We start from the raw sequence: 16,015 nt of genomic DNA on the forward strand, positions 1-16,015 counted from the left end.
AATTCACCCCTTTCTCTCTGAGCACACTACCCGGACCCTTGTCCAAGCTCTCGTAACCACATGCTTAGATTACTGCAATCTACTCCTAACTGGTATCCCTTGAGTCGCACAGCAGAATTTTGCACAGATTGCAAGGCGGGAGAGACAACACTATCATCTACCAACCTCTCCATCACCCCTCTCCTTAAGTCGCTTCACTGGCTCCCTATCTGCCATCGCATGCAGTTCAAGATCTTATTGTGACCTATAAGTGTGTTCATTCTGCTGCCCCTCAATATCTCTCCTCTCTTCTCTCTCCTTATACACCTCCCAGAGAACTCCGTTCCTCAGTCAAGTCACTCTTAGCCAGTGGTGTACCTAGCATATGTGATACCCGGGGCCCATCATTTTTTTAACCTCCCCCCTCATCTATATGAAAAATATGATTTTTAGTAACAATCCACATATCGCACAACAAGAGTGTACCTAGGAAAATCTTAAACACTGCAGTGAGCACTAGAACACCAACACATACATTGTAAAACTAAACAAGCCAGATCCCGCACAGTCAATTGATCCTGTAGTCAATGCCAACTGAAAACTATGTCCTTTTCATACACACAGAACAGAGATACACCCTCGCCCAATATGGAATAATCACAAACTAAAAATAGAAATATGTAGGCAAAAGTTAAACTGAACCACCAAGAAATCAGACTCTGCATACAATACAACACCACAAAAACAGTATACAATACAACACCACAAAAACATGTCCCCTAATACAGTGCAAAATATAAAGACAGTAGATGTAAATTTGAAAAAACTGATACATAACAATCACCACTTTATTAATTAACAAATAAAAATAAAACAAATAATGAGAAATAAGAAAATACCATTTTATTGGACTAATCCATTTTTCAATTAGCTTTCAGAGGCCAAATCTTTCTTCAGAACAGTACAGTATGCTGCTGTTATGGTATCCTGTCCTGAGGAAAGGGGTTTAGTCCAAAAAATTGCCTTATTTCCATTTCCTATTTATAAACTTTTATCAATACAGTTACAATACTACTTGATTCTAAGTAAAGCAACAAAAAATCTTTCTACCCTATTGTCGTTTCTGCTTTAATCATCTTCTTTGCTCTCTTCTTTCTATACAGCATTTGTCCTCTCTCCCTTCCATGCAACATCTGCCCTCTCTTTGCCCCTTCCACCCAGCTTCTGCCCTCTCTCTCTACCACTTCCATCTACTGCCCACACTCTCTCTGTCCCTTCAATCCACTATCCACCCTCTCTCTCTTCCATATGGTATCTTCCCTCTTTCTGTGTCCCTTCAATAAACTGTATATTTGGAGTCCATTGCACATGATTCATTTCAGCTTCACCCCTCTCCATTTTTCTGTGTGCACCCCCTCCCCTATGCTTTGGCATCTCTCTCTTTCTCTTCTCCTTTCCTTCCTTCCCAATCCACACCATGGTGTGGTATCTCTATCTCCTTCCATTCCCTCATGCCATGGCATCTCTTCCTCCCCCTCCATAGTCTGGTATCTCCTTTCCTTTTTTCCTTTCCCTCCCTCCCATGGACTTGGCATCTCTGGTTCCTCTCCCTTGTCTTCCTTCTCCCTACTTCCCTCTCTCTCCCCAATTGGGTGCTGCAGCAGCAGCATGTCTCCCCCCTTTGCCTGTGCAATATTTCTACCCTCCTCCCTTCCCTGTACAGCATCAGCAGCAACAGCATATCTCCCTCCTTGCCTTTGCAGCATTTCCCCTCCCCTTTGCCTTGAAAATATTGGGAGTGGAGTCCTCTCTTGGGCAACTATTTAGACTTTAAATACTTTGAATCTTAATTTGAATTGTATATTTTATCTTCTTTTTACCTTTTCTATGTTTTAATGACGTTCCTGTCCTTTTTTTTTTTTTAAATTATTATTTGTAAACTGTGCTGTTGCTAAACCGAAGTGCGGTCAAATTTGTTTTTTTAATAAACATAAACATACAGGGATTCAAGACAAAGTTAGACAAGTTCCTGCTGAACCAGAACGTACGCAGGTAGGGCGCTGGTCATTTACCAGAGGGCTGCCGCGTGAGCGGACTGCTGAGCACAATGGACCACGGGTCTGACCCAGCAGCGGCAATTCTTATGTTCTTATGTACAGCCTCAGCACCCTGAGGTTGTGGGTTCAAACCGGCACTGCTCCTTGTGACCCTGGGCAGGTCACTTGGTCTCCCATTGCCCCAGGTATTTTAGATAGATTGTGAGACAGACAGGGAAAAAATGTTTCAGTACCTGAAGAAATTAATGTAAACCGTTCTGAGCTCACCTGGGAGAGAGGTATAGAAAATTGAATGCATTAATAAATAAATGTGTAAATTGCACACTAGTATTTTTCAATATGGGCCTAGGCCAGACATGGGCAACTCCGGACCTCAAGGGCCGGAATCCAGTTGGGTTTTCAGGATTTCCCCAATGAATATGCATGAGATCTATTTGCATGCACTGCTTTCAATGCATATTCATTGGGGAAATCCTGAAAACCCGACTAGATTCCAGCCCTCGAGGACCGAAGTTGCCCACCCCTGGCTTAGGCTCTGCTTGCACACTGGGGGATGGTGAAATGATGCTTGATAGGGGTCCAGTGGGATGGCAAGCTGCTTTAGCTTCCTGACAGACCATGTAAAATTGAGTAGACTTCTGACTGAAACAGTCTTAGAAATGGCTGCTAGACTGTAAAATCCTCCACAGTGAGAACGTTTCAGGCTTCATCTCATCTAGCAAGTAAAGTGGATTCTCTAGTCAATGTTGCAAGGGAAGGAAGATGTGTACATGCAGAGAGACAGCCTGGCAGGTTATTTTTCTTTCTGTCCTGTTGCAGGATTTCTGGGACGCGGTGGCCCATGCTTCCAGGCAGCTGGGGAAGGCCGTCATTGAAGATAAGATCCTGAATCAGATTTTGTACTACCTGCCTCAGCTGTATGAGCTGAACCAGGCTATGCTGCGTGAACTCGAGGAGAGAATGGCGCACTGGTAAATTCAGCCCCCCTCCCTTCAGTCTGTCTGTGGGAGGGGTTCTGCAGATACCCTCCATAAGAACTCCCTTCTCTCCATAGTTTTAGGTTTTTCACTGTCTGGAATTTTATTGCAGGAATGGGGGTTTGTAGAAATTCTACTTTTCTGACATTTATGTCACAGAAGACTGGTTTTGTAAAATTATTTTTTTAGGGAAACTGTCTAGGTGTAGATGGTATACAAATTTTAAAATAAATATATACATATTTATTTATTTAAAAATTTGTATACCATCTACACCTAGACAGTTTCCCTAAAAAAGAATTTTACAAAACCAGTCTTCTGTGACATAAATGTCAGAAAAGTAGATTATATATATATATCCGCGAATAACTTTTTCATATGTTATTTACTGTTTTCTATTAAAAACCATCATGGATATGGTGAAACCGCAAATAACATGGTGGGAGACCTAGCTTGTTCCTGAAGGAGAGGCAAAACACGGTGAAGAAAGTGCCAGGAATTGGCAATTTTCTCTGTAAACGCTTGGAATCGGCGATTTCTCTATGCAAGTTGAAGTAATTGGGGGGAGGAGTCAGCAAGCTAAGAACCGCGAATAATCAAAACCGCGAATGCTGAAACTGCGAATACGGAGGGAGAAGTGTATATGTGAATATGTATATACAGTGGTACCTCGGTTTACGAGTGCACTGGTTTGCGAGTGTTTTGCAAGACGAGCAAAACATTTGCAAAATAGGTGCCTCGGAAACCGAGCATGGCTCGATTTACGAGCACCCCCCCCCCCCGGCAATCCGGCACCCCCCCTGCGATCCGGCACCCCTCCCTGCCTCGAACTGGCATTCCCCCCGCCACGATCCGACCCCCCCAACACGATTGGGCACCCCCCCCCCCCGACACAATTGGGCACCCCCTCCCCCGCCGCTTCTCCCTCATCTGGGCACTCTTGAAAATCGGCTTCCTCCTCTGCTGGGCCTTGAGCATCTGAGCATGCTCAAGGCCTGCGAGTTCACGTTCTGAACGTGAACTCGCAGGTCTTGAGCATGCTCAGATGCTCAAGGCCCAGCAGAGGAGAAAGCCGATTTTCAAGAGTGCCCAGATGAGGGTAAGAAGCGGCGGGGGGGGGGGTGCCCAATTGTGTCGGGGGGGGTGCCCAATCGTGGTGGGGGGGTCAGATCGTGGCGGGGGGTGCCGGTTTGAGGCATGGGGGTGCCTGATCGCGGGGGGGGGGGCCTTCGAGGGGAGCAATGCCGGTCTCGGGGGGGGGGGGAACGCATCAAAGCGAGTTTCCATTATTTCCTATGGGAAAACTCGCTTTGATAAACGAGCATTTTGGATTACGAGCATGCTCCTGGAACGGATTATGCTCGTAATCCAAGGTACCACTGTATATTATTCCTTTCATTTTTTGTTTTCCTGCATAGAAATCTTTATTATGCTTGCAATGGGCTATTTAACATTTCCCTAATAATTTATTCTAATTGGCACTAATTAGCACTTACACAAACAACTTTCTAAGCGTGTTCTTTTAAAGTGATGTGAGAAGCACATCCTGTAGGCAGTCAGCTGGTGCTGGCGACTCTCCTCCTCGCCGGCGTCTTGCAGCACACTTCGAATCTCGCCATTGCACACAGTTTGCGATTCACTGCTGTAGGAGGACTTGTGTCTTTCTTGTTGGGTGACATCCAGTGGATTATTTCCTATATACATGCAACAAATGTGCTGTATCAGATGATTCTGTGTGATTTATTTTTCTAGGAATGAACATCAGAAAATTGCAGATATATTTGTAAAGAAAGGCCCTTACTTAAAGATGTATTCAGCATACATACGGGAATTTGAGAAGAGTATCGCTTTGCTGGATGAACAGTGTAAAAAGAACCCCGGGTTTGCTGCTATAGTCAGAGAATTTGAGGTATATTTTCTTGATATTGATTTTCTTTGTTCTGTGTCTTGTGTTTTGGTTTGTTTGTTGTTGTTTTTTTCCCTTCACTTTCAGTCTGAGATTCAGCCCAAATATGAGGAAGGTTTTGGGTGAGCAAGCATGTTATAAAACTTGCAGCCAGTGCGGTGGTGTGATGCTAGGATATGCATACTGGAATGGATGGGGAAAAGATAACTGTTCTCCTCCCAGCCCTGGTTCCATAGAAACATAGAAATAGACGGCAGATAAGGGCCACGGCCCATCCAGTCTGCCCACCCTAATGTCCCTCCCCTACCTTTGCCCTGTGAATAGATCCCATGTGCCGATCCCATTTGGCCTTAAAATCAGGCACGCTGCTGGCCTCAATCACCTGCAGTGGAAGACTATTCCAGCGATCAACCACCCTTTCAGTAAAAAAGAACTTCCTGGTGTCACCTCGTAGTTTCCCGCCTCTGATTTTCCACGGATGTCCTCTTGTTGCCGTGGGTCCCTTGAAAAAGAAGATATCTTCTTCCGCTTCGATGCGGCCCGTGAGATACTTGAACGTCTCGATCATGTCTCCCCTCTCTCTGCGCTCCTCGAGCGAGTATAGCTGTAATTTGTCAAGCCGTTTTTCGTATGGGAGATCCTTGAGTCCCGAGACCATCCGGGTGGCCATTCTCTGAACCGACTCCAGTCTCAGCACATCTTTGCGATAATGTGGCCTCCAGAATTGCACACAGTATTCCAGGTGGGGCCTCACCATGGATCTATACAATGGCATAATGACTTACGGCTTACGGCTGACGAAACCCCTGCGTATGCAACCTAGGATCTGTCTTGCCTTGGATGAGGCCTGCTCCACCTGACTGGCAGCCTTCATGTCCTCACTGACGATCACCCCCAAGTCTCGTTCTGCTACCGTTCTTGTTAGGATCTCGCCATTAAGGGTATAAGTCTTGCATGGATTTTGGCTGCCCAGGTGCATAACTTTGCATTTTTTGGCATTGAAGCTGAGTTGCCAGGTCCTAGACCAGCGCTCCAGTAGGAGTAGGTCGTGCATCATGTTGTTGGGCATTGAATCTTCGTCCGTTGTACATTTGCCCACTATATTACTTAGTTTGGCGTCATCGGCGAATAATGTTATTTTACCTCGAAGCCCTTCTGCCAAATCTCTTATAAAGATGTTGAATAGGGTCGGGCCCAAGACCGAGCCCTGTGGCACTCCACTGAACACCTCCGTCATTTTGGAGGGGGTGCCGTTCACCACCACCCTTTGAAGCCTACCACCAAGCCAGTTCCCAACCCATTTCGTCATATTCCTTACTCTGCAATAGAGAATGACAAGGGGGGACACATTTTTTCCCATCCCCAAATGGAACTCAGTTTCCCTGTCCCATCCCCCGTGAGTTTTGTCGCTGCCCCTGCCCCAATCCTGTAAGCTCTGCCTTAACCACACAAGCCTTGAACACTTATGATGTTAAAATGTTTGAAGCTTGTGCAGATGAGGACAGAGCTTGCAGGAATAGGACAGGGATAGTGATAGTGTCCGAAGATCTAAAGGCGAAAAAACAGTGTGATAAGGCAGTGGCTGCTGCCAGAAGGATTCTGGGCTGTATAAAGAGAGGCGTAGTCAGTAGAAGGAAGAAGGTGTTGATGCCCCTGTACAGGTCATTGGTGAGGCCCCACTTGGAGTATTGTGTTCAGTTTTGGAGACCGTATCTGGCGAAAGACATAAGAAGACTTGAGGCGGTCCAGAGGAGGGCGACGAAAATGATAGGAGGCTTGCGCCAGAAGACGTATGAGGAGAGACTGGAAGCCCTGAATATGTATACCCTAGAGGAAAGGAGAGACAGGGGAGATATGATTCAGACGTTCAAATACTTAAAGGGTATTAACGTAGAACAAAATCTTTTCCAGAGAAAGGAAAATGGTAAAACCAGAGGACATAATTTGAGGTTGAGGGGTGGTAGATTCAGGGGCAATGTTAGGAAATTCTACTTTATGGAGAGGGTGGTGGATGCCTGGAATGCGCTCCCGAGAGAGGTGGTGGAGAGTAAAACTGTGACTGAGTTCAAAGAAGCGTGGGATGAACACAGAAGATTTAGAATCAGAAAATAATATTAAAGATTGAACTAGGCCAGTTACTGGGCAGACTTGTACGGTCTGTGTCTGTGCATGGCCGTTTGGAGGAGGATGGGCTGGAGTAAGTCTTAACAGAGATTTTGGCAGTTGGAACTCAAGCACAGTACCGGGTAAAGCTTTGGATTCTCGCCCAGAAATAGCTAAGAAGAAAAAAAAAAAAAAAAATTTAAATTGAATCAGGTTGGGCAGACTGGATGGACCATTTGGGTCTTTATCTGCCGTCATCTACTATGTTACTATGTTACTATAGAACTCGCTGGGATGGGATGGGAAAATGAGTTCCCGCGGAGACGGGGAAAAATTTGTCCCCATATCATTCTGTACTCTGCATCCCTTGCACTTGTGTGGAAAATTTACATCAATCTGATGCATGTCCATTCATGGACCAGCAGGGGATGAATCTCTGGAGAACTTTTTATTGGCATGTTTTTGGTTTGTTGCAGTCTAATTTGTATTTTTGATGTTTTTCATTCTCCGATTCTCTCTCTGTTTATAAGAAGAATCAATTATTGTAATTTGCATATTTAAGTATTTACCCTTTAAAAAAGAAAACTCCAAACTCGACAAAATACAGCTATTAGGCTTCTCTGTCATTTGCCTAAAATGGATCATGCCGCTCCTTTACTAAAGAGTTCATGTTGGTTACCCGTAGACTATCGTGTACATTTTAAGCTTCTCTTTCTCACTTTCAAGGCTTTTCGGCAAGGCACTCCAACTTATTTATCAGCACTGATTAGGCCACATTCTCTGGCTCGAGCCTTACATCCATTGAATGGCCACTAGATGGTCCTGCCTGGTCTTCGCCTGGCCCTGGACATCGTGCTATACCTTTCTCCATTTGTGGAGAGCTTTCTGAGAAAACCTTTAAGACTTTGCTGAAAATTTGGTTGGTTTAGCAGGCCTATGATCTCAGCTGACGAGAGTGTGGTGGTCTCAGGCTTCCATGGCCATTAATGGATGTCTGACTGCTGCCCTGACAAATGTTTTCTTTTCTATCCACTATTATAGTTCCAAGTTTCCAAGTCTATTGTAAATTTGATTAAATGCTTATCAAAATACTAAGCGTATTACAGCAATAAAATAGGGGTAAGAACAGAATTAAAAACAACAGTATTAAACAGACAAAATGTACTCAGACGAACAAGACACAAAATAAATGTAATAAGAACAAAAGGATAGGGGGAGAACCACAATAAATACAGAAAAGAAAACATATATGGGAAAAAACAAAAGGACTAAGGGGTTCAATAAGAAAAAAATAGTAGCATAGTTAACCAAAAGCATCAATGAATAAGAAGCTTTATCTAAGTTCTGCTCTGTTCCTATCTAATCAGTTTTTATTAGTCTGTACTGTAAAGCCAGCTAAAGCAGTATAGCAAATTCTGACTATGGGGAGGGGGGAGGGGTGTCCTTTTATTAAGGTGCGCTAACCGATTTAGTGCGCACGAAATGCTAAGACATCCATTCCTATGGACATCTTGCGCGCTAAATCGGTTAACGCACCTTAATAAAAGGATCCATAATAAATAAATGTTTTTATTTGTGAGTAATGTCAGAAGATCGTATAATATCACGGAAAATGGGGGGGGTCTTCGAATCTTAAATATCATGAATAACTGCTAACTGTTGGCTTGTTGCCTTTCAGATGAGCCCTCGCTGTGCCAGCCTGGCACTCAAACACTACCTGCTGAAGCCGGTTCAGAGGATTCCCCAGTACAGACTGCTGCTGACAGGTACTGGTTGCCGCCCTTACCCTTTGCAAGCCCATTTCCATAGAGTTGTTCTTCAGGCTGGTTCAAAATATTTACTTTAACACAAGTGTTTAAAAAGTACCTTGAATGGTTTCATAGATGTCAAAATTCTTTTTTTTTTTCCAAAATCTTTATTCATTTTTATATCTCACAACAAGTGAACAATAATACAACAATTGGTTCATACAAATCACTTGAAAATCTTTTCTATTATCATTGTAAATACATAAATTTAAGTCCCTCCCCCACCCTCCCCTTCCACCAATAATATAATTCAAGCATATTATACATATATTATATTCAAATATACTGAAAAGCCAGTACAATAACAATATACCCCCCTTTCCATTCTTATAACATACTATTTGTGCAAAAAAGGTGTCTAATCATCACAATATGCTGTCAATGGCCCCCAAATCTTTTAAAAATTATTATAGTTCCCTTTTTGTATGGCAATTATTCTTTCCATTTTATATATATGGCACAGTGAATTCCACCAGAAGGTGTAATTAAGTCTGGTGTAATCCTTCCAATTGCTGGTGATATGCTGAATGGCAACTCCTGTCATTACACTTCTCCCTCCTTATTCGCAGAGGATACGGGCAGAGCCAGACCGCGAATGGCGAAAAACTGCGAATATCCAGCTCTGTCCCACCCCCGCCTCCCTTCTGCCTTCCCCCGGCATCCCGGCCTTACCTGGTGGTCTAGCTGGTTTTCGGGGCAGGAGCGATCTTCCTACGCTCCTGCCCCATGCAGATAGCCATTAGGAAATGGCTGTGGGGAGTTCCTGTAGTCTCCCCACAGCCATTTCCTAATGGCTATCTGCACGGGGCAGGAGCGTAGGAAGATTGCTCCTGCCCCAAAAACCAGCACTCCCAACCGGCAAAGCGCACTGTCCCGCATGCCGGAATTCAGCTCCTGCGCACGCCCGATGCCCGAACTCAAACGGCCAGAAAACAATTGCTCCCTCGTTCCCCGTGCCGCCGATGCCTCTGTATCTACAGCTGAGCGACTGTCCCGAACAACGAGGCCTGCTTAAAATGGATCACAAAGCCCAAATGACTCACCCAGCTATCCTGCACGACCGGTAAGGCCGGGATGCCGGGGGGAAGACAAAAATATGGGGGGTTTCCTCCTCCCCCCCCAAAAAAACAATCACGATTATGTGAAATCGCGAGTAGGGAAACCGCGAATGGGGAGGGGGAAGTGTATTAATAAAAGTTTGTTATTAATGGCTGGTCCTTCAAGGCTCAGAAAGATAATGTCGTGGTTGAATTTTGTGGTAAAATATGGGCTGGTTTCCATATTTCAGAAAGGTTCCAATTTCCACTTGTGTAGAGGTATTTTTGTAGTTTTTCATTGTGTCTAGATTACTGCGTCATTTTTTTTTTTCTGATAATTTTAACAGTCGTATGTTTTCTTAATTGAAGACAGGTGGTGGTGGTTTGGTATAGTGGGGTGGGGGTGGGGGGGCTTCTTCTGTACTAGCGGCGTAATTCTTGCGTTACTTCCCACTGTCCCCTCCTTCCACGGTTACATAAACTGAGCAGCAGGGTGTAGTGATCCCAGGCTGACTTTCTGCAAATAAATGTCACCATCCCTGTCCTTAGAACAGAACAAGCACACTATTTAATTATCTAGTCTTAAGTCAACTTATTAAGTGATGCTGTGGTAGGAAGGGAAAATGGACAGACTGGATACACCCAGTGATTTTTAGCTGTGGATTTATTCTTATTTTGATTTCAGTTCCCCAGGACCCTACTAACTAGAATTCATTTGACCATTTAAAAAAAATAAGTTGGCAATTGTTGAACAATCAGACTCCACTATTTCACCTGATCCATGATAAATGGGCCCTTTGGGTTGATTATTTAGTTATTTATGTATGCATTCATTCAATTTTCTCTACTGCTCTTCCAGGGGAGCTCAGAACAGTTTTACATGAATTTATTCAGGGACTCAAGCATTTTTCCCTGTCTATCCCAGTGGGTTTACAATCTGCCTTAATGTACCTGGGGCAATGAACATAAGAACATAAGAAGTTGCCTCCGCTGAGGCAGACCAGAGGTCCATCTCGCCCAGCGATCCGCTCCCGCGGCGGCCCATCAGGCCCATTGCCTGAGCAATGGTCCCAGACTATCCCTATAACCTACCGCTACTCTTATCTGTACCCCTCAATTCCTTTATCCTCTAGGAACCTATCCAAACCTTCTTTGAAGCCTTGTAACGTGCTCCGGCCTATCACAGCCTCCGGAAGCGCGTTCCATGTGTCCACCACCCTCTGGGTGAAAAAGAACTTTCTGGCATTTGTTTTAAACCTGTCTCCTTTTAATTTTTCCGAGTGCCCCCTTGTACTTGTGGTTCCCCGTAATCTGAAAAATCTGTCCCTGTCTACTTTTTCTATACCCTTCAGGATCTTGAAGGTTTCTATCATGTCTCCTCTAAGTCTCCGCTTTTTCAGGGAGAACAGCCCCAGCTTTTTCAGTCTGTCAGTATATGAGAGGTTTTCCATAATGGGGGGATTAATTGTCTTGCCCAGGGTCACAAATAGCAGTGTGGGTTTGAACCCACAAACTTAGGGAGCTGAGGCTGTAGCTTTAACCACTGCGCCACAGACATGCTTGCATAAGTTATTACCGGGCAACTGAGTGCTAGCCAGTGATAAGTTAGAAAAGAAGCTAAAAGCAAAGTGTGCCTCAACAAGCACATGGCAGCTAAAAGCTCTGCCAGTCCCATCTAGCTACCTCTGATCCCAGATTCCAGTGTCCAATGTTAGCTTCCTGTTTTCACTTCAACACTACCCTGTGGATGGGGCTTTTAGGAAGATTTTGCACTGTTTGCAATTAGTTGAGGATCTGAGCGTTCTACACTGCCAACTTCCTGCTGATCTAGGTAGCTCAGAGCCCTGGCTCAGCTCAAATACTTCCAGGTGCTAATCCCTGATTTGTAAGGGAATTGAATGCAAATGCTGGAAGCCAGGGCCGAAGGATATGGTTTGGAGCTCTGAGCAGCCTTATACTAGTTTGTGTGTGTATGTTAGCTGACATTGGACATTGTTATTTGGCTTCTGGAATAGCCCTTTCTAGCTTCTAACCCAGTGGTGTCAAACTCACGGCCCGCCAGGTACTATTTTGAGGCCCTCGGTTTATGGAAAACTTGTGCCTTAAGTTTCCGGCGGTCGCGTTCTGGAACATTACCCGCCTCACTGCTGTAACCTCACGCAAGCACTTTCCTGAGTCTATACGCGATTGTCCTCTCCACTCCACTTCACAGACGCAGGAAAGCGCTTGCATGAGGTTACAGCAGTGAGGCGGGCAATGTTCCAGAACGTAAGGTAACCATTGGAGGCAGTGCAGCTTGTACATATGTTCGGTGCTGGAGGAGATGAGAGTTGAAAGCGGTTGCGGACGCGACCACTGGACACTTAAGGCACAAATTTTCCATAAAGAATCATTCTTTATAACATCAAGGGCCTCAAAATAGTTGGTCCAAAATCTTGTCTCTTGCAGTTGATACTTTGATAGTTTTTCACTTTCTGCATGTTGCACTGTTTTCAGCTTTGTAGAGCTGAAATTATCAGAAGCCATTAAGGAAAGATTTATAAATGTTTCCTTAATGGCTTCTGATAATTTCAGATTTGTAGGTACTTACCTCATGCAAAGTTGTCATTTCTTTAATAAGACGGCCCTCCAAGTACCTACAAATCCAAAATGTGGCCCTGCAAAGGGTTTGAGTTTGAGACCGCTGTTCTAAACCTTGGGTTCACAACCAGTGATATTTATACATGGGTCACCTGGGCCTGCACAGAGTGGTGGGCAAGGCTCTGGTCACCTTTTACGCAGACTAGATGCACCATGAGTGTCTTTTTCTGCTGTCAATTGCTGGGTTACTGCAGTTCTTTGTAGCTGTAGTCGGGCCTAATTTAACAAAGCGATCTTTGCCCTTTTAATACTTGTAAACATGAAGTGGAGGTTATAAAAATATGCTGTAATCACTTTATAAATCAGAGATGCCCTCTAGTGGCAAAAGACTGAATTTGGACGCTTCTTTTGATTGTATATCAAGTCCCATCTCCTTTCCATCACATTTTTGTTTTATTTTTATTTCCTAAGTTTATTTATTTGTTATGATCTATTTACCGTCTTTTTGACGGAATTCACTCAAGACGGTGTACAGCAAGAATAAATCAAACATAAGCAATAAAAATAAGCAGCAAAAATTATTAAAATTACAATACAAAGTATGGTATAGATCGGCATTTTGCAAATGTTTCTCGAGCCGCGGCACACTAAACCTAGTATCCGTGGCTTAAGACACACCCAGAAGTGTGCCACGTCGCCACAACGCATGCACAAAGGTCCTTCAATTGGGTCTAGCGCCAGCAAGGAAAAGGGTCAGAGAGGAGAGGCGCCAGCTGGTTGCCCACAGGACGTGACCTCTCTTTACGAGTGGCATGTCAGTAGGCAGTCGGCCGGCCTCAGTGCCTCCCCTCCTCCCATGTGTTGAAGCACACTGGTGTGCCATTGCACAAAGTTTGCGATACACTGGTATAGATGCTATATTACTATGTCAGAACAATATGTGATAAAACACTTTAATAGACAGCATAGGGTATAAGCATAGATGGAGCATATAGTTAGAAAATAAGGGGACTGCTTTGAAGAAAGTTGAACGTAAGGTCATAAGGTGCCTAAAAAGGATCTCAGGTAGGGTAGTCTGAATTCAAGAGGACCTGGGATAGGCACGTGGGATCTCTCGAAGGGAGAGAGATAATGGTTACTGCGGATAGACAGACAGGATGGGCCATTTGGCCTTTATCTGCCATCATGTTACAATGTTTCTATAACCTTAAAGTTCTATGACATCACAATGCAGGTGTAAAGAGCCTTAACCAATAGGGAGAGGATATGCAAATGTTGAGCCTTAGCCAATAGGGAGAGGAGGAGATAGTGGATGCTGCACATGGGCAGACTAGATGGACCATTTGGCTTTTATCTGCCGTCCTGATTCTATCTTGCTATAATATGTGCTGCTGGTGTCGCTCTGTGTGTGCGTGTGTCTCGTGTTAAGCAAAGCCCCAGAGTGTGGGGGCTCGCCATGTGATGTCCTTCACAGAGTGTGTGGTTTTTGGATACTCCTTGGGAGGATCTTAGTGACCTTCCCAATGTGTAGAGGGATATCCTGTTCGTCAAGTGCTCTGGGCCATTTCCTATGAGGGCCATTGTTGTTTGAGAAATAGTATTTCACAACTTAAAATCTAACTTCTATCATCCTTGTTACAGATGCTGCAGTTGCCGTGTGAGGGATTTGTGCTGTCAGATCAATACTCCATCTGAAAAGCAGGGAGAGATACAATAGAGAGGTCTATAAAATACGGAGTGGAGTGGAAAGGGTAGATGTGAATCGCTTATTTATTCTTTCCCCCAAAAATATTAGGACTAGGGGGCATGCAATGAAGCTACTAAGTAGTAGATCAGTGTTTTTCAACCTTTTTACACCTATGGACCGGCAGAAATAAAATAATTATTCTGTGGACCGGCATCGGTCCGTGGACCGGCGGTTGAAGAACACTGGGCTAAGTTGTGGGCCAGACCCCGCCCCCATAATAGTACTAATTGCACCTTGCACGTCCCATGCCTCATCTGGAAGCCTTCCCTCTGACGTTGCAACGTCAGAGAGAAGGCTTCCGGTTCAGGCGCAGGATGCCCGTAGGAGCCACTGCCCGTGTCTTTGTGTACTGAATCAGTTCAGAAGAGGGAGCTGGCTCGAAGATAACGCCGCATCGATCGCACCGTGGACCAGCGGTTGAAGAACACTGTTTTGGGCCTGATGCATGTGCTGGCCCTGTGGACCGGCAGGAAATTTCTGTGGACCGGCACTGGTCCATGGACCGGTGGTTGAAAAACACTGTAGTAGATTTAAAACAAGCCGGAGAAAATATTTCTTCCCTCAATGTGCAGTTAAACTCTGGAATTCATTGCCAAAGAATGTCGTGAAAGCAGCTTAGCAGAGTTTTAAAAAGTTTTGGATAATTTCTGTAAACCATTATTGAGATGGCTTGGAGAAATCCACTGCTTATTCCTAGGTCCTTGGAATTTTGCCATGTAGTTGTGACCTGGGTTGGCCACTGTTGGAAACAGGATACTGAACTTGATGGACCTCTGATCTGTCCCAGTATGGGGTGTGTGCTGTTGACTTTAGTGTAGGTGTTCTGAGCACTGGTCCCTGTGTATATCTGGTAGCACTTTGCAAATAATCATATAAGTAAAAGAATAGAATGGGGAGCCAGTTTCATCGTACATTTCTCCCCACTGTCCTACACTTCTGTCCCTGTATTCACTATCCTCTTCAGTCTGTTGCACTCCATTAGTTTCATCCCACTCCCCCCCAAAAAATACTTCCAGGCTTTCAGATACCCTTATCCATAGGTCCAGAGTTTCCTTTGAAAATTTGTTGCCCATTGAGAATTGTGGGTATAGATGGACTGGAGTGAGCTTTGATGGAGACTTCAGTAGTTGGAATCTAAGAACAGTACCGGGCAGCACTTTAGATCCTTGCCCAGAAATAGCTAAGGAGAAGAAGAAAAAAAATCCCCACACCAACAAATTTTTAGATTGAATCAGGTTGGGCAGACTAGATGGACCATTCGGATCTCTATCTGCTGTCATCTACCATGTTACTATGTTAAGATGTTAAATAGTAAATTACTTATCTCGGTCTTTGCAGGCTCTTGCAGTTCTCAAAAAAGGGGGCGCTGAAACATGAAATGCAATGACGTCCTTAACCAGCTCCCACTAAGATGGTTATTTCTTCAATAGTACTCTAACTTGGAATCGCATATAGCTAATAAATACCTCTTATTCCAAGTGATAAATATCCGTCGTGATATATGATTCAACTACTCTTAATAGCTATAAATTTCATAACTTTACTGAAGCTTTGGACCTCAGAAACACCACTCGTCACTCATGTTTATCATAGCGATAAGCTTGACAAGGTGTCTCCTCACTGGCCCACTTTTTTATCCTAATTGGATTTCAATATTTAAAGTGCAATAGTTTCAAAGTGCTTAAAAAGTGCCTTAAAGTGCTACTAGTCAAATGCATTTATATATATATATATATATATATATATATATATATATATACACTAAAGGTTTATGACTTATCTCGGTTTTTATGATCGGGGAAACTCGGATCCGACATGTTT

At 44.1% G+C, this 16,015-nt stretch overlaps 1 protein-coding gene across 2 annotated transcripts in view; it reads left to right on the top strand.

Annotated features, from left to right (window-relative positions):
• The window catches only part of FGD6 (FYVE, RhoGEF and PH domain containing 6), a 183,758-nt gene that overhangs the window by 126,872 nt on the left and 40,871 nt on the right, over positions 1–16,015 (top strand). For both annotated transcript variants that reach the window (XM_033953297.1, XM_033953296.1), the window contains exons 6-8: positions 2,856–3,007; positions 4,766–4,922; positions 8,701–8,788. In XM_033953297.1, the coding sequence (XP_033809188.1) occupies positions 2,856–3,007; positions 4,766–4,922; positions 8,701–8,788 (397 nt within the window). The remainder of the gene's footprint in view (positions 1–2,855; positions 3,008–4,765; positions 4,923–8,700; positions 8,789–16,015) is intronic.

This window comes from Geotrypetes seraphini, chromosome 7, assembly GCF_902459505.1.
Source record: "Geotrypetes seraphini chromosome 7, aGeoSer1.1, whole genome shotgun sequence".
In the NCBI taxonomy this organism is placed as follows: domain Eukaryota; kingdom Metazoa; phylum Chordata; class Amphibia; order Gymnophiona; family Dermophiidae; genus Geotrypetes; species Geotrypetes seraphini.